Source organism: Parasteatoda tepidariorum, chromosome 12 (assembly GCF_982258835.1).
Source record: "Parasteatoda tepidariorum strain Cologne lab strain chromosome 12, Ptep-v5.0, whole genome shotgun sequence".
Lineage (NCBI taxonomy): Eukaryota > Metazoa > Arthropoda > Arachnida > Araneae > Theridiidae > Parasteatoda > Parasteatoda tepidariorum.
In genome coordinates this window covers 32438394-32466355 of record NC_141766.1, presented here as the reverse complement: position 1 = coordinate 32466355, position 27962 = coordinate 32438394, and the positions used below count along the sequence as shown (strand labels likewise).

Sequence of the window (27962 nt, the reverse complement as noted above, 5' to 3'; positions counted from 1 at the left end):
TTTTCTAATTTTGCATCAGTATTGAAATAAATGTTAAATAAGCAAAATATTGAATTTTACTTTATTTTAGACTTTTCTTACATGTTTTTGAAGTTTTCGTGTCATACATGATTTATTTATAGTCTGAAAATTTTTATGTATTGTTGAAGTTTTAGTTCCAAATATTCTACATTTATTATAAATTACGCACTGGCTATAACCAGATATAGACTGTTAGAAATTAATAGCTATAATAGTTAAGAAAAAGTCAAATATCAATTAATTTAATTGTTGTTTTACCATATTCAAGCAAAGCAGTCAAAGAACCATAAATGAGATGGTATTCAAACTGTTAACTATGAGAAAAACCTTTATTAACTGCCTTCACCTATTACGGTTAAGCAACCAGAATTACATCGCAACAACTAGGCCCATCTAATAAAGCAACATAGTTTATTCAGAGTAGCTGAGAGGACTGCTCTGTCAAACTCATTTCTGATAGAATCTAGATCGAGTCCAAGCGTTGACACTATAATATTTCCTCCATATCCTTTAACACATGAAGAGCATCCCCAAATTGTGATTCTGAGCAAAATAGAATATAATACTTTCACTCACTCATAGATGGCAGCACCATAAAACTGTTTAATGCTAGTTATAAATAGTTGAAAAACTGTGCAGTTTTGTATTCATGGTTTTTAACTGTCCTAGTTGTATACGATTTCAAAATCGTAAAGGCAAAAAGCGTCATACACCGTAAAGTTTACGGTAAATTGGATAGACAGATTGTTGCTTGCTCTTTTACCGTAATTTTAGAATGAAAATTCTAATAGTGGACTGTTTTGCTATATGAGTTGTAGAAAACTAAAATCTAAATTTGTTGTAAATAACATCATTTTGAAAAAGGGACACATTGCAAATATATATATATATATATATATATATATATATATATATATATATATATATATATATATATATATATATATATATATATATATATATATATATATATATATATATATATATATAAAAAAATGGTTAATTAAAAAACGGACTGCTATTTCGGACTGTAACTGTCATAACTGTAAACGAACTGTTATTTAAAAACGGACACCTGTTATTTTAAGCTGATAAGTTTTGTTATAAGTATTGCTGTTGTCAAACTAACTTCGCTATTTTAACTAACTCAGTTATTTAATCCCAAAATTTATTTCACAGAAATATTTTAACAATAAACTGTGCTATTTAAACAACAATCTCTGTTATTTGAATAAAAAAAACGTCAGAATTGTTGCCGGAGAGAGAGAAAATCAGAACTCTTTTGACTAGTCAACGCCAGGATTTGAACTTGGGACTCCTGCTTTCGAGGTGAGCACGACAACCCTTAAGCCATGGCACCTCTAGAGTTTCACCATGAAGAAAAATCTTAAACTGTTTTATCTTTTGAGATAAACTTATTGAAATAAGCGTAAAAACGTTTAAGATTGTAGTTGCCCATCTTTCTAAGATGTCTGGGGATTCATCTTACCCAAAAATTATAACTAAAGACAGGTAATAATCAAGTAGAGTATCAATTTGACACAGTCGCATAGCAATTTTATTCATACTATGTTCAGAAGCAAAAAATAATTGCTGAAAACTATGAGCAAGTATAAAAAATAATCGTAAAATTAATGAAAAAAAAGGTAAAATTATCTAACCATAAGCAAAACTGCATGGCAAAAGCTAGAATTTGATCTGACCGTTTATTAGACCATGAAACAGAGAAAAAATGTGTTTTCAATAAAACTGCTTTAAACCGTCAAATATACATAGGAAGTCCGTAAAAAAACGGGTATTTTTTATTGTAGATTTCAGTACGCTTCCTGCTTTACCTGTACTAGTCAGACAGTTGTTTTTTAAGGCTTTGTCGTCACATTAAATAATGCTTTTTTGTGAATAATATGCTATTTTCATGACCGTTGCGTGTTAGAAACAGTTATTCATGATTATTAGGTCAAGTTTAGTTTATCTTTAGTTCTATCTCACTGGTGCTTCTTTGTTTCCTATGCACATTTTTAAAATAACACAAAATGTCATTATGAAGAAAAGCCACAGATTTGAGAAGTTGTAAAACGTTAGGGATCTAATATTTTTATATTTTAATAGTTGCCCCAATGTTGCATTACTTGCGCTAAAAAAAATTGAGAAAATAAAGAATTTTTCACTGATATTAATAATTTTCATCTAGGTTGAAAAATCTCGCCAAATGAGTAATTTTTAAAAATATTTAATGACTTTTAAAATATTTAAGTTATTCTTCCGTTACAAGGCCCAGAACTTCGTAAAACACTGTTCAGTAAATTTCAGTGCCTTATGTATAAATATATATATATATATATATATATATATATATATATATATATATATATATATATATATATATATATATATATATATATTAAAAGTATTATATCTTCTTTTCAGAAGAAAACAAATACTATTTAAAAATAACTTGTTACGATAGATTATGACATCTGCTCTCGTAAAAATGTACGAAAATTAAGAATTATTCATTAATTTTGATAATTTCCATCTAAGAGGAAAAATCTCGTCAAATTGTCGATTCTTCAAAATGTTTAACTTGTTGAATACTTAAGTATTTCGTCCGTTCTAAAGCCCAGATTTTCGAAAAACACTGTTAAGCAAATTTCAGTGCCCTTTATATATAAAAAAAGTAATATATCTTCTTTTCAGAAGAAAACAAATAGTATTTAAAAATAACTTGTTACAATAGGTCACGTCATCTGTGCTCATAAAAATCTGTGCTGATAAAATCTAAATCTCAATCTGTGCTCACAAAATCTTACAATATGCTGATAATATCTGTGCTCATGAAATTTGAGGAAATTAAGAATTATTCTTTATTTTTGATAATTTAAAAAATCTCGCCAATTTGGCATTTTTTAAAAATGTTTTAAAACTTTTTAAATATTGAAGTATTTCCTCCATTCTAAAAATCAGAGCTTCGAAAAAACGCTGTTAAGTAAATTTCAGTGAATTTTATAAAAAAAAATAATATAAATTTTTCAGGAGAAAACAAGTAATATCTGAAAATAACTTGTTACAATAGGTCACGTCATCTGTGCTCATAAAAATCTGTGCTGATAAAATCTAAATCTCAATCTATGCTCATAAAATCTTAATATATGCTGATAATATCTGTGCTCATAAAATTTACAAAAATTAAGAATTTTTCATTAATTTTGTTAATTTTCACCAAGGGGGAAAAATTTCGCCAAATTGCCAACTTTTTAAAATGTTTAATAACTTTTTAAAAATTTAAGTGTTTCCTTCGTTCTTAAACCCAAAGCTTCGAAAAAACACTGTTAAGCAAATTTCAGTGCTTTTTATACGTAAAAGACTATTATATTCTCTTTTCAGAAGAAAACAAATAGTATTTAAAAATAACTTGCTACAATAGGTCACGACATCACCTCCTCCTCCCCTTCCCCTCGACACACAGAAAATCTTTCTCGATTAATCGTCGGATAACAGTTTATTTGACATCTCGAAAAATCGAACAAAATTTGGAACAAATAGTTTCTACAGGTCAATGTTGCTACGTACACTTTCGTAATTCTAATTTTTATGGTAGTTTAAAGAAGTTTTTCCGTGGAGGAAAAGTTATTGTTATTTTTTTTAAATTTCGTGTTTATCAGAAGGAAAAGTATTAAAGGAAAAAAAAATTAAGTGTCCTTGGAATAAAAAAATGTTTCAGAGGTAGCATTCAAATTCATGGGTCTTGGCGACGAATTAAGTTTTTCGTCACATATTGTGACGAGTTTTAGTACATCTTTAAGACGAGGTGACTATTATTAATTATTTATTTTGAAAGTATTTATATACTGTGAAAATTATTGTGAATTCATAATTTAAATAGTCATAAAATTCACAAGTTTATTAACTTTTTAATGCTCTTTCTAATGTAAAGTGTGCTGACTTTAAATATATCTTATATCTTTTGGAGAAGAATAATATTTGATTTTTTTTTTGAAATTGTTAAGAATCATTGTATATTTTTGCGAATTTTTAAAATTTGTAAAATTTGTAATTGGAGATAATATTTTTTTATTAGGCGATGAAAATTTCTAATTTGTTCCATACAGTTTTTTAGATGAGATGAATATTATTAATTATTATGTATTTAATTTTCATTGCTTTTTTTAATTATTAAAATGAAGTGACCATTTTTGTGAAAATTTGAAATGTTAGTAAGGTTCGTAAGGTTCGTTTACACGGTTCGTTTACACGAGTTAAGGGGTTTAAGGTTCGTTTACACGGGGCTTATTATTATTATATTACTAAATATTATAAAATTTAATTCTTATGAAGAATCACAAGTTTATTAATTGAAAGTTTTTCTTTTTATTGTTCTTTCTATTGTTCATGGTGGCGAAATTAAATATCTCTTTTAGACTAGAATAATATTTTTTTTTTTTTTTCTCAAATTATTAAAATGCATTGCATAATTTTGTGAATTTTTGAAATTTGTAATTTCTTTTTCGAGAAATTTTTTTTAAAATTAAGTGAGGAGAATTTTAAATTCGTTTTATTCATCTTATGAGATGAATATTATTAATTATTAATATTTATTTATTATTATTCATTTATTATTATTCTGTTTTATTTTCTCCAAATTATTAAACGGAAGAGCCATTTTTGTGAATATTTGAAATATTTGAAAAATTCGTAAGTTTGTTAACAGAGGGATTATTATTATTATATTACTATTATTATAAAAACTTAACAAGTCTTTAAGAAAAGGTGATTATTAAAAATTATGATAATTACTATGAATTTCGGATGTGAGATTTTATTTTTTAATTGCACCTACATTAAAGTTTTAAGTCTCTTGCTTCTAGATTTTTATTTTTATAACTTATTATAAATTATTTCGTGTATTGTTATAATTATTTATATTTTAGATCTGATTTACATTCTTGTGTATGCATGTTTGTTTACAGTTGCTGCAAATTACAATTCTAAAGAAATTTAAAAACTTTCAAATGTTTCAACTTATAATGTTTGAAAAGCATAAAGTTAAAAGTTACAGTTTTAAAAAGAGTTCCTGTATTTGATTACCTTTCTATTTTCCTACTACACAAGATTTTAATTCATACTAGAAATATTTTTTAAAATTAAAAGCTACTAAAAATGCTATTGTAATTTATTCGAGGGTCTTATAACTTTATTTCTTTTTCCACTTATTTTATTCTAATGATTTATATGTTTCATTAAATGAAAATACTTAAAAATTAAGAACTACTGCTGATCGCTGATAATTGTTATAAAGCGTGCTTATTAAAAAGGGTATAAAACGAAAGTATTAAGCTTGTGTTAACTTCCACCAATTTTTTGTGGCCCCAATTGCAGCCATTATAGTGAGGCGGAATTATCACCCACAAAAGTCCCCAATTTTAAAAAGGGCCCAATTCCCCAAAAAGCTAAAACGGCCATTTTAAAGGGATTAAGCTTTCTTTTTTTGCCTATGAATTTAGTTTCTGAAATCAGGCAAATGTTTCATTTGTTGTAAATTTATTTTATTTTATAACCGTCGTTGAACAGCCAACCCAATTATGACTATACGACTACCAATATTCTACACCTTAGCCGTATAATTTTGAACCCAACCCAGAAGACAAGAGAGCTCCTGCATCAAGTATAGGGAGAAATTTGCCTTCGTGGTGGATTTTTTGACGGAACTAGCCCGCATTCACATTACATTGAAAAACTCCCATGGTTAACCTGACGGCAAGGGGACTCTAACCTATGATCCGCTTACCACTGAGGATATTTTACGTCAGTACTGCGGTCGGTATGTGCTCGGTGTAGAATTCGTATCGACCAGCAGCCGCTGGGATTCGAATCTGGGTCACCTCATTGGTAGGCAAGAGCTCTGTCCCCTGATCCACCACGGCATCATCCATTATAATTGAAAAAATCTTCATTAATATTTTTGCATTTTTTTTCTTTTTTGAGATTATATTTTTGATATAATGGCTGATTATATTTTTGATTGCAGCCTCCACAATTGGGCAGTTTTTTGGCTAGTCATTTGACAAATTTTGGAAATTTGATGCCAAATATGTGGTATTTTCAAGGTGTAACCTCACATATTCAAATGCAAGCAATTTTTAAACATAATAAACATTATTTTGATGCAAAGAAAGCAGAAACAGCAAAAAGCAAAACAAAAACAAATAAATAAAAATAAAATAATGTATAAATAAAACAAATGAATGAAAAATAAATAGGTAAATAAAATAAAGAATAAAAATAAATAAATAAATAAATGAAAAATAAATCAATGAATATAATAAAAAATAAAAATAAATAAATAAATGAAAATAGATAAATACATAAATTAAATTAAAAATGTAAAATCTATCATGAATAATATAATAAATAAATAATATAATAAATAAATGAATGAATAATATAATAAGTAAATAAAGGTATAATATAACAAATAAAAAAGGAATAACATAATAAATAATGTTTTTCATGCAAATATTAATGCTTAAAAGTATTGAAAAGTAATGAGCTCTTATAAAATTCTAAGCATTTTTACTGAATATATTTCATAATATATTATTGAATTACATTTCATTTGTATTTGTAAAGTTTCCATCAACGTTGCCAACTCCATCTGATAGAAGTATAATTTCCTCATTTTCATGCGATAACGTTAGCAACAAATTATGATAAACACATGATTTTAGGAATCGATTTCTTTTCTTTTGATTTACACATATTGAGTGCTAAGAAACTTCTGCTTCTGGGAGGGATGTGTTAATAATAAAACAACTTATAGGGCAATATGATAAATGAAAATGATATTTATTGATGTTTCGTTTGTTTCTGGGTCAGCGAAATTTTTCTGTAATTGAATTGATCTATAAATATGATATCCTTCCTAAGTGAGATGCATTATTTATGATTAAGTCAAGAATGCTGTATGTTCAATATTAGTAAAAAAAATAGAGGGAGAGATAGATATATTACTAGAGAACTAACCCAAAAAATAAAAGGAGAAATGAAAAAAAAAAAAGAATATACTTATATATATATATATATATATATATATATATATATATATATATATATATATATATATATATATATATATATATATATATATATATATATATATATCAGTGATGGGCATCATTCACGAAAATTTTATTCAAGACTAAATTTATTCTGAATGATTATTCATATGAAAATTTTGTCATTATTCATCATTCATTATGCAAATGTATAAAAATTTTTGAATAATGATTGATGAATAAACTCATTAGTCATGACTAATTTTTCTGAATAAAATTTGAATAACCAGCAAAAAATGCAATCGATATGTCTTTGTCTATAACGAGATGCAAAACATCGTTTGCTCTTAAACGTCTTATTTTAGGAATTAAACTATTAAACTAAGACAAGTATGACTATTTATTTTCATGTTATTTTAACTTACTCCAGCGCAACATACTTAGTTGTGCTAAAAAGTAGGTTTATAACAGTTTAGTTACTTAAGTTCATTTTGAAATTTTGTTCTGAAATCTATAAAACGCAATTTTTTATAGTTTTTGAAAGCAAACGATAATATTATTTTAAATTTTTAAATAAAATTTTAATTTAAAAAATTAAACCCTTTTTTGCCATGTAACCATTTCTCAAAAGTATGCATTATGTTAGACAAAAGTAAATTTTCTCAAACATTATATAAATATACTTGAAAAGGATTAACGTTTTATTTGTAGTTGTCATAATCGTAGTCAATTAGAGTATTCCGTGCCCATTTTTGTTGACCAGTGAAATTATTCAGTTATTCTTGACTAATGAATAAAGGATACTGAATAACGAATAATGAATGATTTATTCTTGATTCAAAATATTTTTGACTAATGAATAAATCTTTATTCATCATTCATTATTCAGATTTTGAATAATTATTCATCATTCTTTATTCATTATTCTGAATGACAAAATGCCCATCTCTGATATATATATATATATATATATATATATATATATATATATATATATATATATATATATATATATATATATATATATATATATATATATATATATATATATATATTACACTTAAGGATTATTGCTTATATTTCTGTATAATATTGAGTAATAATCAATATTTTTGTATGTTTCTATTTTTTATCATCTAATTAAAGAATGCAAAAAGAATAAACCAAAAAAAGAATAGTTTAACTTAAAAAAATAGAAATTTAAAAAAACCTGTTTTTCAGCTCTTTTCAAAATGTGTTGGGTAGCCCCGCCCACTTACAAAAATTACGTTTTTTGACTGTTTTTTCAGGTGTAAATGAAAATGACCCATATTTTCAAAACTATTGTTCACCATGTTACCAGCTGCATAAATACTTGAAACTTTGAAAATAATCTTTTCTTAATATAACATTTAATGTCCGATGGCCCATTGACTTGAAGAAATATTCTATACACATGAAATTGACAGTGGGCGGGGGTACCCGACACTCCCCTATATATATATATATATATATATATATATATATATATATATATATATATATACTAATTTTTGTAAAAATATTTTGCAAAACTATTAAAAACATAACGAGATCTCCTGATTCCTTGAGAAACTTATTGTTATTATTTCGTCCATCACTTTGAAAATTTTTTTAAGTCTATACAATTTTAGTAAGGATTAGTTTTTCAGTAATTTTCTAGTTAATATCATTATATGTTTTATTTGTAAACAATGTTCGAATTTTTGGAGCCTGTTGTACCGCTATTCAACTAGTTCAAGCTTGTTGCAACTTTAATATGGTTACACTATATTATGGTTCAAGTTATATGGGAACATTGTTCAACTTGAGCGGGGAAATGGTTCAGTTTATACGGAACATGGTTTAATTCAACACTTCATTAAAATTGCATCAAATTGTACCGTATTATGGTTCAAGGTGTCAATATTATGGTTTAACGTTGAGATTGCATTGCATAACACTTTTTGAATTATGCGATTTTATATTATGGTTTAAAGTTACTGGATAGATCAGAGATTTTATTGGTACAAATTTTATTTGGAAATGATTTCAAACTATTCACCTTCTTTGGAGAAAATAGTCATCGCGATAGAAGTTTCCTTTGTAAATTTGGCAACATATTAACTAGAAAACGATGTCTGCGTATTGCTAAATCTTATAAATGTAAGACATTGCATAAGTTTTTGAAACAATTAAAAATGATAAATGATCGCAAAAACTTTCATTCCCTTTTTCATTTGCTGTAGTTAAAGTTAACTACATCTAAACCACACCATTTTTAACTTTAAAAATAGAAGTAAATATTGAATCCTTTACTTGTAGAATCTTAAAGTTTTAGTATTTTAAGACTTATTGCTTTATAAATAAATATGGCAACAAGAACTTGCCTTGAAGAATGCAGGTTAGAATCATTTGGAGGTTAGTTAAGTGCATATTAATTTTTGTTCTAATTATATATTTTATTCATTCACTAACTACATTCAGTAGCTCATCTTAACCTTGTATATTATGAAACTTATATTTCACTTTTTTAACATCAAAAATAAATCTAAATATAGAATACAATCTTAGAGTTTTTGTATCTAAAGATTTATTGCTTTATAAATAAATATGAAATTAAGAACTTATCATGGAGAATATATGCTGGAAACGATTGGAGATTAGTTAAGAGTATAGTCATTATTATTATAATATACTTTTTCTTTCATCAAGAGCATATAGTAGTTCATGTGAAACTTATTTATTATGAAACCTATACTTAACGTTTTCAAAATTAAAAATCGATATAAAAATGGAATGTCTTTATAATTACTTGTAGCATCTTTAAGTTTTAGTGTCTTAAGATTTATTGCTTAAAGAATAAACATAACATAATGAACTTACCATGAAGAAGTCAGGTTGGAAATATTTGGAAGTTCGCTAAGTGTATATTCATTATTGTTATAATCATATATTTTCTTCAGTCACTAAGAACATATAGTAGTTCATGTGAAACTAATACATCACGAAGTTTATATTGATATGCAGAAAAACAATTTGCTTTTCTAGAACGTTTATCTTTTACACAGTTACTGTCAAATTCTTATACGCATACATTTTTTAATAATTTTATATTTATTGTGTCTTCAGAAATAAGAGTGTATTGAAATTCTTTGTTTTATACACGAGCTTAAGAGCGAAACCTCATAGAGAAAGCCTGAACACGGATTATCATAAAGAAGAAATTTGATCCTTTATTTATCTAAACGTAATGGGATCTTTTGTATTTCCCACACTGCGCAACTTAGCAGTCCGAATGTAGAAACATCTTTTTGTTTGCATTCACTGTACAGTTCACGTTCCTTACGACAGACTACTAAATTAATCCGTGCTGAGGTCTTCTATCTTCTAGGAGGTGTTGATAAAAGGCCTCTCTCTTCTTGGACGAACTCGTCTGCCGAAGGGGTGGAGACGGGGAAGAAGAATTCAATATGCTTTTAATCCTTTTTATGTAATTTTTGCACATGGACTGGTAGTGCATTTTTACTCTATTCGGCATCATTTTTTGAATCATATAAATTACAAGACAGTCACCCTATCTGAATTTAAAATATAAAGCGAGGTTGAGGCATTTTAGATAATCTTTTAATTTTTTCTGATAAAATTTTCCCAATTCAGTTCTGCAATCAGCAGCTTTTTAAGGATAGTTCAATAGTAGGCATCTGTTTGGTCTTAAATTTTTGATAACTATATTTGTTTTTGTGCAATTTACTTTATAAGAACTTTTAGCATCTTTCAAATAGGTTTTCATCAGTTTAAATTATAATAAAATTAAATTTAAAAAAAATCTGAGACTTGAGAAATATGTAGTTTTAGTTATCTAACTGAAAACCATAGATCTCAGATTTTTATTGATTTAGAATTTTGAAGAGAATTCCATTGAAGTTCTAAATATAATCAAACGCTATTCTCCTAAGATATAATCCCAACCCCTTTATTTCCCACCTTATATCAAAGGTATTGTTCTGTCGAATAATATTATATCATCAAGAATCTGTTAATCACAAAAATATATAAAAAAAAGGAAATTAAAAAACTTAACCCCAACTCCAAGTTAGGGAGAGTAAATGCAAAAAAAAAAAAAAAAAAATGGAAAAATAATTATTTTAGATATTTATTATTATTGAGGAAAAACAACAAAAATATCAATCGTAATTCAAACGCCTAGATGTGCTGTTTTCTTTTCTTTTTTGGATCTCTTAGGATGTTTGTGAAATTGGTTCAATGGTTCAATTTTTACTATACAGTCCATAGCCAGTTATTCATTTAATCGTAATAGGTAAATAAGTTAATAATGTTAAAGAAATATATCTGTATATGGGATGTTTGAATGTAATGTCTTTTTCTATTTTTTTAAAATTTATTTTCGTGCTCTTAGGATGTTTGGGAAATTGATTCAATGGTTCAATTTTTACTATACAGTCCATAGCCAGTTATTCATTTAATCGTAATAGGTAAATAAGTTAATAATGTTAAAGAAATATATCTGTATATGGGATGTTTGAATGTAATGTCTTTTTCTATTTTTTTAAAATTTATTTTCGTGCTCTTCGGATGTTTGGGAAATTGATTCAATGGTTCAATTTTTACTATACAGTCCATAGCCAGTTATTCATTTAATCGTAATAGGTAAATAAGTTAATAATGTTAAAGAAATATATCTGTATATGGGATGTTTGAATGTAATGTCTTTTTCTATTTTTTTAAAATTTATTTTCGTGCTCTTAGGATGTTTGGGAAATTGATTCAATGGTTCAATTTTTACTATACAGTCCATAGCCAGTTATTCATTTAATCGTAATAGGTAAATAAGTTAATAATGTTAAAGAAATATATCTGTGTATGGGATGTTTGAATGTAATGTCTTTTTCTATTTTTTTAAAATTTATTTTCGTGCTCTTAGGATGTTTGGGAAATTGATTCAATGATTCAATTTTTACTATACAGTCCATAGCCAGTTATTCATTTAATCGTAATAGGTAAATAAGTTAATAATGTTAAAGAAATATATCTGTATATGGGATGTTTGAATGTAATGTCTTTTTCTATTTTTTTAAAATTTATTTTCATGCTCTTAGGATGTTTGGGAAATTGATTCAATGGTTCAATTTTTACTATACAGTCCATAGCCAGTTATTCATTTAATCGTAATAGGTAAATAAGTTAATAATGTTAAAGAAATATATCTGTATATGGGATGTTTGAATGTAATGTCTTTTTCTATTTTTTTAAAATTTATTTTCGTGCTCTTAGGATGTTTGGGAAATTGATTCAATGGTTCAATTTTTACTATACAGTCCATAGCCAGTTATTCATTTAATCGTAATAGGTAAATAAGTTAATAATGTTAAAGAAATATATCTGTATATGGGATGTTTGAATGTAATGTCTTTTTCTATTTTTTTAAAATTTATTTTCGTGCTCTTAGGATGTTTGGGAAATTGATTCAATGGTTCAATTTTTACTATACAGTCCATAGCCAGTTATTCATTTAATCGTAATAGGTAAATAAGTTAATAATGTTAAAGAAATATATCTGTATATGGGATGTTTGAATGTAATGTCTTTTTCTATTTTTTTAAAATTTATTTTCGTGCTCTTAGGATGTTTGGGAAATTGATTCAATGGTTCAATTTTTACTATACAGTCCATAGCCAGTTATTCATTTAATCGTAATAGGTAAATAAGTTAATAATGTTAAAGAAATATATCTATATATAGGATGTTTGAATGTAAGTTTTCCTATTTTTTTAAAATTTATTTTGGTGCTCTTAGGATGTTTGGGAAATTGATTCAATGGTTCAATTTTTATTATGCTGTCCATAGCTAGTTATTCACTCATTCGTAATAGGTACAAAAAGTAGTAATATTACTGAAAGATTTATCTATATGTCGAAGGCCTTTACCCAGATGTAATACATATATTTTGTTTTTTGACTTTCTTAGAATGTTTGTGAAATTAGTTCAGTGGTTCAATTGATATTATATTGTCTATAGCTAGTTATTCACTCATTGTTGCTGGTATATTTTCGTAAGTAAGTAATGTAACAAAATATATCTCTATTTCTATGTCGAATGCCTAGCTGTGAGAAATTTTTTTCTCTACAAAGAAGTTTTAAAAATGGTTTCTAAAATAAAATCCTTATTGATTCAAGTTTTTGTAACTTAACAAAATTATACCTATAACAAAATTATACCTATAACAATAATATTTCATCTTTTTTTATTTTGTTTCAGATGATATACCTATTAAGCCTCAAGATTCCTTGTTCCAAAAGAAAAAGAAAGAACATCTGCGTATTGTTGCAATAACGATATGCTTTGTATCCGTATTTCTCAATTTAATATTAAGTGTACTTGCTATAAGTAAGTTTGTTTCTTCTTACATAATTTCAGGATTAATACATATTGTTTTATTAATTTAATTGATGAAAAATTCGCTTCATTAAAAGAAATGAAATTAATTTAATATTGCTATTATTACAAATAATTTATATTAAAAAATATATTATTATTATTTTATCTATATTTTGTCTCATAAATGGAAAAATTATGTGTTTTCTGGGCGAGAATTTCAGTCCAAAAACCACTCAAATTCACTATTATTTAAAAATGCCAATCGAAAAAATAAAAAAAAGCGGAACATTGAACAAAGTAAAAAGTAAGAGTGTAATAAATAGTATCTTGGCATTTTAACTGCTACTTTAATTAAAAAAAAGAAGAAAAAAAAAGAAAAAAAAAAGAAAGGATAACATTTGAAAAATTTCAAAAGGAAAAAAAATGCATTCAGTGTTTTATTCATTGTTAATACTTTATGGTTATCGCTATCATGATTGCTTTTCCGATTCGATAACTTAATTAAACACTAGAAATTTTTTGCATTTTTATTTATTTATTTTTGATAATATTGAACATCTTAAAAAATTAGGCATGTAAATGGTTTTGCACAGAGTTCATTTTGTAACTGATATTTGTAATTTATTTGACTTTTAAGAATTAAATTTCCAACTTGTAAATGTGCAGAAAAAAAAAAAATTGTGAATTATGAAATTTTTTTTGTTTTCTAGCTTTTGCCAGTCTTAGACACAGTCCAGCAACATTTGCATTTGCGGTGAGTTCTTATGTTTATTCAAAAATAAATTTAAATTTAGTTAATAAATTAAATGTTCAATTCTCGTTAGATGTATCTTTATTAATTATAAATACTTTTTACCTTGTGAAATCATGCTGTTATTTTAGGTTGCTAAATTATTTATAAAAATTAAAATCAGAAGTGAAAAACAAAAATTAATTTTACTTTTTTTTTACCAGCTGTTTAAAAGATCTTACTTTAACCGTAAGTTAAAGCCCGTTACTGTTTAGATTAATAAATAAATGAACGAATAATGAAGTGAAATAAATTCATTTTATTGCATAGTGCTGCCATCTATTAAAAACATTGAACATTACTTGATTTCCCAGAAAAATGAGTTGAGCAACTCTAAGAGGTCTAAGATAATTTAAACACACAATAAAAAGATAAAAAGATTTTTTGGAAGTAATATATTTTTGTACCAGAACAATAAGATCTTTTCTGAAAAGTTTGAGTAACGTGCATATATTTTATAAGTAATGGGCGATATTGTAAATAAAGCCAAGACCATACGTACAGCATTTTATAGCAATTTTACTCAAAATAAAAAGTTTTTTTTCCTACTTATTTGAAATTCAGTGGACCTATATTCATTACTGATATCTATGAAATGAAATAACACATAAAAAACTAATTTCAATGATTATTTTTCAAAATTTTTTGAATTTTTTGCAGCATAAAATTTAAAATTTTGGAAGTTTTAAAAAATAGTAAATTTTAAAATATCTCTAAGTCCGTTTTTTAAGGGAGAATGAAGAATTTATAAAATTAAAATGCAAAAATTTATAAAAAAAAGGTTGATAAACAAAGGTAAAAAAAAAAGCGTTTTTTTATTTATTTTCTCACCCTAAAGAAAAATTATAGTTATAACTAATTACAAATACTCATATTTATGATGGAAGAATTTAATGGGTAATATTTCATATTATGAGTGAAGTTCCCCATATTTTGAGGGTTTGAAATCTGAATCCCTGAAAATTTCACAGAAACTTAGGTTTTGTGTCTGGTTTCACTACTGAAATTATCATCTGTTGTATTAGTATTTAGTTTACATGGAAGCAATTATTTAGTAGTCATTAGAATTTAGTTTGTTATTAGTACAGATCATTAGATCCAAAATTGTTTAAGGTATTTCATTTTTAACCTTAAATTTACTTTTCTACTCATTTTTTGTTAACTGTACTTAATGTCGTTTCGTTGAGGATAAATATTCAGAAAGGATGGTTGAACTACTTGAGATAAATTTATAAATTTAATAAAAACTTAAAAAACAACGATAAAAATTAGCATCTTCAAACAAGGAATATTCTATGATAACAAAATCAACAAAACTTTTTAAAAATCTTTTTGTTTACGACAAAATAAATACTGGAACTATTTTGTCTTCAAAAATCTGAAGAAGAATATACAACTTCGAAATAAAGCAGTTGCCGTCAGCTTTTTGTATCATACTTAACAAGGCTTGTTTCCGAACTAGCTCAGCCCAAAATACTTTTTTAAAAATTTTGAATAAAAACTAGTTTTTTCCCCAATAGAAGCTACCTGAAATATTTATGTTGCCGATTCTATCGAAAAACAACCAAAATATTTACAAAAATCAAATTGTCATATAAAGGATACCTCTTTGTCTTTATGAAAATGAATTAATTAATATTAATTAAACAGCAATTAGAAATTAAACATCTCAAATATTTTCATGATATGCATGTTCCGTGAAATTCCGAAATTCAGTAAATATCAACATTCACATAGACACTTCGGTGAATATTCGATATTCAATCAAAATTAAAGCATAATAAAATTTTTTCGTGCATTCATTGGAAGATTCCTGCGTTCAGTAGTAAATGCTGAATAAAATAAGTTTCGTTTATTTCTCTCTTACAACCCGTTCATCAATGCGTGCTGAATATCAAAATTTCTAGGTGTTATACTCACCATTAAGAAAAAAAGTTTAATAAACATTTCCTTATGTAATTATTTCATCGGTGCATACTGAATATCAACATTTCCAGATGCTATCTCACTACAAAAAAAGTTTAATAAATGTTTCCTTATATTCCTTAATCAGCATTAATCAGTTGAGTATCAACATTTCTAGGGGTTACACTCACAATCAAAAAAAGTTTAATAAATATTTCCTTATATTCCTTAATCAGCATTAATGAGCTGAATATCAACATTTCTAAGGGTTACACTCACCATCAAAAAAAGTTTAATAAATATTTCCTCACATTCCTTAATCAGCTGAATATCAACAATTCTAGGGGTTACACTCACCATCAAAAAAGTTTAATCAATATTTCGTTATATTCCTCAATCAGCATTAATCAGTTGAATATCAACAATTCTAGGGGTTACACTCACCATCAAAAAAGTTTAATCAATATTTCGTTATATTCCTCAATCAGCATTAATCAGTTGAATATCAACAATTCTAGGGGTTACACTCACCATCAAAAAAGTTTAATAAATATTTCCTTATATTTCTTAATCAGCATTAATCAGCTGAATATCAACATTTCTAAGGGTTACACTCACCATCAAAAAAAGTTTAATAAATATTTCCTCACATTCCTTAATCAGCTGAATATCAACAATTCTAGGGGTTACACTCACCATCAAAAAAGTTTAATCAATATTTCGTTATATTCCTCAATCAGCATTAATCAGTTGAATATCAACAATTCTAGGGGTTACACTCACCATCAAAAAAGTTTAATAAATATTTCCTTATATTTCTTAATCAGCATTAATCAGCTGAATATCAACATTTCTAAGGGTTACACTCACCATCAAAAAAAGTTTAATAAATATTTCCTCACATTCCTTAATCAGCTGAATATCAACAATTCTAGGGGTTACACTCACCATCAAAAAAGTTTAATCAATATTTCGTTATATTCCTCAATCAGCATTAATCAGTTGAATATCAACAATTCTAGGGGTTACACTCACCATCAAAAAAGTTTAATCAATATTTCGTTATATTCCTCAATCAGCATTAATCAGTTGAATATCAACAATTCTAGGGGTTACACTCACCATCAAAAAAGTTTAATAAATATTTCCTTATATTTCTTAATCAGCATTAATCAGCTGAATATCAACATTTCTAAGGGTTACACTCACCATCAAAAAAAGTTTAATAAATATTTCCTTACAATCCAATCATCAGTGCGTGCTGAATATCAACATTATAGGGGTTACACTCACCAACAAAAAAAGTTTAATAGATATTTCCTTAGAATTAGTTCATCAGTGCATGTTATATTTTATGATATCAAAATTTGTTTGTCTAAATGAGAAATACTGTTATGTAAAAAAAAGATTTCTTTTCCCTATATAGAATGTCAGCATTTACTGGTGAAGGAGAGAAATTTTAAAAGAATTACTAAATCCTTTCGAATTTTCATGAAAGTGATTTTATGATAATCGAAATTATCTGGACATATTCGACATTCACTAATTTTGGTTTTCCGTATTAACACGTACATTTTTTTAATTGCTTTATTCGTCGAATATTAGTTGAATGAACTTTAAATGTATCAACCAAGTTATTTAAATTCTCATCACAAATTTTGTGTACTATTACCTCATATCAAAATAAAGATTGTAGTTATCGCTATAATTCCAACAGCTCTTATTAAACATTTAAAAAAGCTTTTATCTGATAAAGCTGTTATCGTTTTGCGTTCTATACGTATCGGGCAACTTCATATTCATTTTATCTTTTATTTTCTTTTAAAACTTTCATCTATCACTTAAATGGTTGGTGCCAGTGATCTGTATCTTATAAAATCTGATATAGTTGGATCATACAAATTTCTTTAAACCAATCATTGGAAAGAACTATCACGAACTATATAATTTCGATTTTTCTTCATTGATCTCTGAATATCGTTTGCATTTACGCTATACATTTTATTTAGAGTTTCATATGCTTGTTTCTCATCAAAATATAGTTATATAATATTATGAAGAAATTCCGTCGCCTTATTAATAAAATTTCGAATATTATCTTACGAAATTTAATTAAATTTTAGCGTTTCAAAGGACATTTTAAAAAATCGGAAAGAATTATCGCGAACTATATAAATTCAATTTTTCTTCATTGATCTCTGAATATCGTTTGCATTTACATTTTGCAGTTTATTTAATGTTATATTGATTTCTTATATGATTTGTTGCTGATAAAAATATAGTTATATAACATTACGAAGAAATTCCATTGCCTTATTAATTGAATTTCGAATCTTATCTTGAGAAATTTGGTTACATTTTTAACGTTTCAGAGGACACTTTGAAAAATTAGAACGAACTATATGAATTCGACTTTTCTTCATTGATCTCTCAACATCGTTTGTATTTACATTTTGAATTTTATTTAGATTTTTATATGCTTTTCATACTGATCAAAATATTGCTGCGTAACATTGTGAGGAAATAAAGTTCCTTATTAATAAAATTTCGAAGTTTATCTTGAGAAATTTGTCAAACTTTTTAATGTTTCAAGGGATGTTTAAAAAAATAGGTTTACAAATTTGCATCATGACATTTATAATTTGATGACCTACATATCTTTTACAACTGGAAGGCTTTAAAATTGTGTCATTTACTTAACATAATTCATTTAAAGTTTTTTAATTACGTGATAAGTTTATTCTAGGGAATTGGGGATCAACTTTCTACATGATCAGTAACTTTTTAAACATTCAGTTCAGAAATTTGCATCGCGAATCCAATATCTTTAGGATCTAGATATTTTCTTCGAAAAGCAATCTTTAAAAGGACGTCATATAGCTGTAAGACAAATTTTAAAATGACGTCATATAGCTGTAAGACTATCTTTAAAATGACGCATTTGAAATGTGATTTTTTTTTTCAACCATAGTAGTTGAATGACAATAGCAGTATCAAGGAGGGAAATGTGGTCCGTTTTTCAACATTTATGTGATATTTTAAAAATAAATTTCAAGATTTTGTTCCGGAAAACCTAAATTTTTTAGATATCAATGTTACGACTTTGAGTAATATAACTAATGCCATGCAGTTTGCATTAAAACTGATATTGACTTCAAAAATAGCAATACAATCTCAAGTTTAACCGAGGAAAAAAGGCTATTTTTTAAACGTTTTACTGTAAGAATATTTTACAAATTGATGCAACAGATTTTCACCATCAAAACCATTTTATAATGTAAATATTTTTTCGGAATCTTAAAATAATTCCATATACTTGCATTTCAATTGCATTTTTTTTCTTCAAAAAACAGCAATTGACTGGCTAGTTTTTATTTTCCTTCTGAAATAGTAACTAAAAGTAAAACGACAAAGATTGATTTAAAATTAATTTTGCAAACTTTATTCTCCAAATTAGATTTTAAAGACATAGCGATTTCCTTCAAATTCTAACTTTTAAAATAAATGGTGCCATATATTTTGCATTTAAACTGTATTTTTTTTCTTTCTGAATTAGCATTTGAGTGCTGGCTTTTCTGTGGAAGAAAAAGCGGAATTTTTGACATTGAAAAGAAAATATTAAACCTTTTTAGGGGAAGAATAACTAGTTCCGTGTTGAAAAGTTGTAAAGTCTCAGAGATAACACAATGCTTTTACCTTGAATGGCAATTTTTCCTTTCCAGTGGTAGCGAAATTTATGTTTTAATATATGAATATTGGGGTACAGTATAATTGATCTAAATTTATTTTTTCCACCTCTATATTTAGTACTTTAAAAATTCATGCATAGCATCACATTGACCTTATTTATTCCTGGTGAGCTTTTTAAACAGTTGACAGAATGAATTAGATGTTTAAATTTCATTTATTATTTTTCCTCCACTTTATAAAATCTTTATCAGAAAGCGCAGCAATTGGTTTCCGTGAAATTTCTGTGCTAATTTACAGATTTTTTGGGTATTTGAAGTACAAAAATTCTATTTTAGCTTTATCAATAGAAAGAAAATAGTTATGAAGCCTATTTTCTCAAAATCTGCACTGTTAGAAATTTCTTGGAAAAATGGTTAAATAACAATTTATTTAACTGTTATTTTACCAGATTCAAACTAAATAGTCAAATAACCATAAAAAAATGGTATTTCAACTATTAACTGTGGAAAAACCGTTTATTAACTGTTTTCACCTAATACGGTTAAACAACCAGAATTTTATCGCACCGACTAGACCTACGAAATGAAGCTTAATTTCTTGCAGCTGGGAACATGTTATAGACGAGAGAACTAATCTATCAATCTCATGACCAACAACAGAACAGGAGTTCTAGTCCCAGCGTTGACACCACATTATTCCCCCCATTCCCTTTAACTCATGAATAGTTTTCAGTGTCCTACACTACCCAATTTGTGTCCCTGGACTCTTAGAATACGATACTTTCATTCACGCATAGATGGCAGTACCATAAATCTGCTTAGCACAAAAAAGTCTAGCATTTCCGATCTCTTACGATAGATGAAACAATCAGATAAACTAATTAAACCACATTCCGCTGCTCATTTGATAAAACACAACTCAACTACAACCAACTCCAACGCCCATTAACTAACAAAAATTTTAGCTCCTATGTCCAGTTAAATATCTTTTTTACGGTTTTGAAAGCATACTAGATGTAAATGGTTAAAAAACAGCCTAATTTTGTATTCATGTTTTTGAACCACACTAGTTGTAAACGGTTTCACAACCGAAGTGGTAAAAAGTTTTCTTTACCGTAAACTTTAAGGTTAATTGAATGAATAGATTGCTGCCGGTAATTTTACCTTAATTTTGGAATGAAAATTCCAACAGTGCATCATAAGGCACTTACGTTGTTTTCAGAATTACACGGCAGCATACCACAACTGTTTAATGCACAAAAAACATCAAATTTTCACAATAAATGTCTCTTAAAATATTCAGACATCAGTTTTTCAATCCAAAATCAGTAACAAGGAGATTACATGCTCAAAATCTATTTAATGATAGGTTTTAATCATAAAAAATACAACACACTTAAAAATAGCTGCATTAATTCTATTTTTAGAATTATAACATGCCATCTTTCTCGTAGAAACTCCAACTTCACATTTCTAATGATAGCCGTCAAACATTTTGAGTATACTGTCCACGATATAATCGAAATTCGTTTCAAATAAAGGTAAAAAGCTTGTCCTTTTGAATACCAAAATACGGAAAACACGAATGTTTCTTTCAGTATTTGGCGAAATAATGACTCGCTTTTGTTGTTTGAGTACTGGCTTAGATAAAAGGCTTCTTTTTAAAAAAGAATTCTGTATTAGAATAGTTATTTTTAACTGAAACTTTTTATTTCTCTTCAAATAGTAGTTTTTTCGTTTTGCTTTAATGCAGGGTTTATTTGATTTATACTTCAAATTACTAATCGATTCATGACACTCGCAACTTAGATCTAACATTTTCTACTTGGCTCTATTTATAAACTTTTACTTTCATCAAAAAACCATTAATTTCTTTCATATCATTAATCCTATCTTTATTTCTAATAAAATATTCTATTTGTAGAAGTTTTCTTATGGATTAATTTGAAATTTAGTTGATCAATAGTTTAGTTGTTTCGATTAACATTTATACATCATTATTACGCGTAAACAACACTTAAAAAAAGTCTAGTTTGATTTGTGTTGATTTGATAAAAGGTTGATTTGATTAGCATTTGATTAGTGTTTGATTTGATTAGGTTCATACCGGAAAATTGCATTACTCAAATTACAAAAATAGATTTAGGTTATACTCGGAAGTCGGGAATCATATTGATTTTTTGGTACATAAATAATTTGAAGCATAGCATAAGCATTGGAAATTTTTTTATTGATTTAAATTTTGTTTGATAAAAACTGTACATAACTTGCTTTAGAGCAGTGCATGTACACTAAACATGACTGCATGATACAGAGCTTGTTAGTTTTGGAAATGAATTTGGTGTTCTCTAAGCACCACCCTTCACATTTGTTTTTAGCCTCTTTGTCTAAAATGAATGAATTATAACCCAATTAATGGGAGCTCCAAAAGTTTAATGCTTTAATGTCCATTTTAAACATAACGGATTTGTAATTAACGTGTGAGTCTGTCGGCGGCATAAACAGACATGACTGAGAGTGAAAGGAAGGGTTTTAAAAAACTATATTTTAATCGATAGTTGGATTAATCTGGGATAGTTTTTAAATAAGTTTGCTGATTTTTGTGAGGAAATTAAAGCACCTTGCAGATTCATGTTGCATTCAAGAAAAACAAGGTAAAAGATGTAAAAAAAAAGTTAACTTGTTATTTTCAGGGGCCCTTAATTACAGTTAGGGTGTTTTGAAAACGGTTATGATTAAAATGAAAATAATTCTTGGAGAAAATGGGATGGAGCATGGATATTTCTCTAAAAGTTCTTGTTTCTAGTTCACATTTTATGATACAGATGGCGCTGTAAGTAGTAAACCTGCAAATTAAAAAAAAAAAGAACTAAATATCACATCATAATTTTTTGAAATCTTTTAATGAATAGAAATCACATTACAGTATTTTTAAAATGGCCACTATAAGTCACAATCTCCGTAATCGGAGAACGGGATCTTTATAAATGCAAAATGCAACGAAAACAACGCTAAAAGGGACTTACAGCGCCATATGCCGGATAAGTTTTGAACTAAAAATAAGAATTCTGCGAATAAACTTTTATGCCTTGTCACAGAATTCATTGCAAGCATTGCATTTAAATCTCTTTTTCCGCAATAAATTTTCTAAAAACCGTCAGTGTAGTTTATAATAACCTGCATGTTAACTACTGTAAATATATAGTTTTTATGATAACGATTAAGGAATAATGAAGAATGTACGTAATTTGTTTGAATAAACTAAATTTTATCGCTTGATATCTAAACAATGTAGGATTTCTGGTCTATATATGTCTGCTCGGTTATTTATATACATTAATCCAATATGGCTTATATCTTAAGGATATTTTGGAAGACTCTGCTGTCTTTTACGCTTTTTGAAATATGCTATTTTCATAGTTGCTGTGGATTTGCAAGAGCTATTCATGACATTTAGGTTAAGTTGAGCTTATCTGTGGCCAGCGCCCTCAATGCTTATTTTGAAAATGGCGCAGAAGAATGGTCACATTTATGTTTCTGATCTAATTAAAGCGTTTTTAATCCATTTTTTATGTTTAAAAAGTAAATCGAAGGCTGAATTATCTGCCCTCATAAAAGCTTACAAAGAATGAAAAATTCTTCCGGAATTTTTTTTTTGTTGCTTTTTTCTGCTGCATGAGATTTTTTTAAACTAATCTTGGATATTTTCATAGTTGTTATATAATCGTTGTTGCACATTGTTTCATACATCGTTGCAGCACATAAAATAAATATTAAGAATAACAACAAAAAGCGAAAAAACAAAAAGAAAAACAACATAAAAAGTTAAAATGAAAATTAGAACGACAGCTGGAAACAGCAAAAGTATATAATTTATAAATTGGGATTTAACTGAATGCTTTTAAATGAACTGATTGAAATGACTGGTAAAAAGTAAGATAGTAAATTTTATTTGTGTCTAGTTTGATAAGTGTTGATTTGATGTGTGCATGATTTGATTAGCGTTTAATTAGATTAGTGTTTAATTAGATTAGTGTTTGATTTGATTAGGTTCAAACAGAAACTGTTGTGTGAGATTTTTTAACAGACCTTGGATATTTTCAGCGGTATTACATATAATTAACACATATAACAAAATATTAAGAATAACAACAAAAAGCAAAAAAACATAACAAAGTTAAAATAAGAAATATAACTATAACTGGAAGCAAGAAAAGTATATAATTTATTAACTGTGACTTAACTGAATGCTTTTAACTGAACTAATTGAAATGACTGGTAAAAAGTAAGATAATTAAATTTAATTTGTGTTCAGTTTGATTAGTGTTGATTTGATAAGTGTTTGGTTTGATTAGTGTTTGATTAGATTAGCGTTTAATTTGATTAGTGTTTGATTTGATTAGGTTTAAGCAGGAACTGTTGTGTAAGATTGCATTACTCACAAAAATGCTTCAGGTGTTACTCGCTAGATGGCAATCATATTGATTTTTTTTTGTGCGCGAATATTTTATAGCATAACATAAGCATTGAAAAAATTTGTATTGAATGATATATTGATTCATTCCTCTACGATAATTCTAAAAACGGAGCTGAAGAAAGGCTACAGCTTTGTTTTTGATCTAATTCAATTATTTTTGATCTAATTCTTTTTCATATATAAAAAAGTTAATCTAGTGTTGGATTATTGGGACTTACAAAAAATAAGAATTGTACTGGGGAACAAATTTTTTTCCTCTGTTGTATGAGATTTTTTTTGTAAGTCTCGATATATATATATATATATATATATATATATATATATATATATATATATATATATATATATATATATATATCGAGACTTACAAATAGAAGCTATATATAATAAGAAGCTGTTTTGTTCCGAATATACGCAAGTTCATGTTCTTGGTATTTAAATATTTATACATTTAAGTAGAAATATTACGTAGTTTTATCATCTTTAAATAATTAAATAATGCATAAATCAGCCACTGTTCTGACTTTTGATAACATTTTTTTTTAAAAATACTATAGCTAAAGCTGTCAAATACTGTTTTTTCATGGTACATTTTATAAGATATGAAATAGGAATTATATTCCACTAGAATAGTTTTTTTACAACATAATAAGAAGCGGATTTGTTCTGAATATACACAAGTTTAGTTCTAGGAATTTCAAAATTTATGCACTTACGTAGAAATATGTTATAGAATGCAATATTTTCTATCTAACAAGTTGAGTTTATCGCGTAAAAGAAGTTTACCTACATTTTTCGAAAAAAAAAAAATCATGTTTTCGTAAAATTTTCTGAAAACAACATGCATAGAGAATGTTTATTCAGAAACAGTTTCTAAACGTGTGAAAAAATTGTTCGGAAAAAAGGTATTTCTCGTAAAAAATACAAAAGGAACGTTTCATCATCGATGAGAGAAAAGATGAGGACAACTTTTTTTTTTTGACAACGTAAGCGTACTATTTTTAGTTTAGACGTATATTTTTAAAAAAGATATAACTCATTTATTTGTTTACACGAATGAGAAAATGATTTTCATTTTAGAATGATATTCCAATATTTGAAAACTGCCTTATATTAATATTTTTTAGGCTGATTGTGGTTTAGATCTTTTTTCATCTTTAATAGTGATATGGAGATATTTTGGTACTCCTTACAGCACTATATCTCACTCAAGAGAAGTAAAGTAAGTGATCTTATAAGTGTTACATAACTTAATATTTAATAATATTAAATAACTATTAAAATAAATATTTTCTAATTTTTGTAAGAAAAGACAATTTTACAATGATTTTAAAAAAGTAGAGTAAATTATGTTAAAAGAATTATTTGAGTTAATCATTAGTAATATAAAATAATGAAAGTAATACATATTTATTAATGTTTGCTGAAAAGAAACATTTTGTAGTGCATATCACTTTCAAGAAAGTTGAGTAAATAATATTTGAGTGTTATAATTATTATTGATTCAATGTTAGTTAATAATTAGGAATATAAAATAATTAATACAATATATATTTGTTTCATAATTTTGTTAATTTTTGTATGAAAGAAACACCTTACAGTGCTATATGACTTTCAACAAATTAAAGTAAATAACATTAAATAATTGTAATTATCATCGATCTGATGATAGTTATTTTGGAACAATGGAAATAACGAAAATCTCGGTTTATTCACTAGACTTCGTCTTAAGTAAACTCTTTTCCTTTAGAGCATATTTTCATATGATCTGTTAATGAATATTAATAATAATTAATTATTTACATCTAAGGCAAAGAATGTGCAAAATAATACATGAAAAATTGAATCCATTAAAATAGAAAAATTAATCACGTATCTTTACTGCTAATAGAAAAAATGGCAGCTAATTTAATAAATGTTTTCTGAATTAAACTGGAAAATCTCTTCTGGGAAAACTAATTAGGAAGTAATTTAGATTTTTTTTTAAAAAAAGTGAAAGTAATCTTATTAGGACATTAACTTTATTTTGTATAAGTCGTTAGAAATTTTTTTAATTAATTTAATGATTACGCAATTTGCAGTAGACTAAATCCTTCAAGTAAAAGTTCGTTATTTCAAGTATTTCGGTTAAATCCCGGGCAAAATACAAGAACAGCTAATTTCATGTTTGGTGAAAGTTTCAGTTAAAACTTCTCAGTCTTTATTATCAAGGGCAATCAAACTGTTAGAGAATAAACAAATTGCTTTATTCGAACCAAAAATGCCATACATACGAATACACTTACTTAATTATTATTTAAGTAGTTTTATATTTTTCTTTTTATATTCGTTTGTTTTTATTTCAAACTTATAAACTAACTAAAATAGTACAGGGTGATTGTAAATTTGGTTAACTAAAAACTAATATGACCCTCTACCGTTTACCGTAGAGCATACCATATGAGTGATCGAAATAAAATTTTGTACACAGGTATTATGATCTATGCACTCAAAAATGATGTTAAAAACTATCGTCCCACTTGTAGTTACAGCTACAAATTTTTGAAACTTTAAAATGACAACATCCACTTCTTTTTAAAAATAGAAACGTTATCCCTACTGTAAAAAACCTCCGATGCCATTTTTTTGCAACCATTAATGAGGAGAGAATGTAGTAAGAGCCTATAAAAACAAAGAAAAAACTATAAAGAAAACAAGTAATGTCTTAAAATTTTTTGACATGTTCTTCCTCCCATGTTCGACATGTAAATAGAATCTAGAGAGTGTAGTAAAAGCCTATAAAAACAAAGAAAAAGCTATAACGAAAACAATTAATGCCTTAAAATTTTTTGACGTGTCCTTCCTCTCATGTTCGACATGTACATAGAATCTAGAGAGTGTAGTAAAAGTCTATAAAAACAAAGAAAAAACTATAAAGAAAACAAGTAATGTCTTAAAATTTTTTGACATGTTCTTCCTCCCATGTTCGACATGTAAATCGAATCTAGACAATGTAGTAAAAGCCTATAAAAACAAAGAAAAAACTATAACGAAAACAATTAATGCCTTAAAATTTTTTGACGTGTCCTTCCTCTCATGTTCGTAGAATCTAGAGAGTGTAGTAAAAGCCTATAAAAACAAGGAAAAAACCATAAAGAAAACAATTACTGCCTTAAACTTTTTTGACATGTCCTTCCTTCCATGCTCGACATGTACATAGAATCTAGAGAATGTAGTAAAAGCCTATAAAAGCAAAGAAAAAACTATAAAGAAAACAAGTAATGTCTTAAAATTTTTTGACATGTTCTTCCTCCCATGTTCGACATGTAAATAGAATCTAGAGAGTGTAGTAAAAGCCTATAAAAACAAAGAAAAAACCATAAAGAAAACAATTACTGCCTTAAACTTTTTTGACATGTCCTTCTTCCCATGTCTGACACGTACATATAATCTAGAGAGTGTAGTAAAAGTCTATAAGAACAAAGAAAAAACTGTAAAGAAAACAATTAATGTCTTCAAAGTTTTTGACATGTCCTTCCTCATATGTTCGACATGCTCAATAGTATCTAGAGAATGGTAAAAACCTTTAAAAAACAGAAAAAAACTACGGAAAAAGCAGTTAATGTTTTGAAATTTTTTGACGTGTCCATAGT

At 26.7% G+C, this 27962-nt stretch overlaps 1 protein-coding gene across 1 annotated transcript in view; it reads left to right on the top strand.

Annotated features, from left to right (window-relative positions):
• The first annotated feature begins 3478 nt into the window (after window positions 1-3478).
• The window catches only part of LOC107440930 (transmembrane protein 163a), a 34584-nt gene continuing 10100 nt past the window's right edge, over window positions 3479-27962 (top strand). Inside the window, exons 1-4 of the mRNA XM_016054020.4 lie at window positions 3479-3829; window positions 13350-13478; window positions 14180-14223; window positions 25458-25552. Of these exons, the coding sequence (XP_015909506.1) occupies window positions 3760-3829; window positions 13350-13478; window positions 14180-14223; window positions 25458-25552 (338 nt within the window). The 5' untranslated portion in view covers window positions 3479-3759. The remainder of the gene's footprint in view (window positions 3830-13349; window positions 13479-14179; window positions 14224-25457; window positions 25553-27962) is intronic.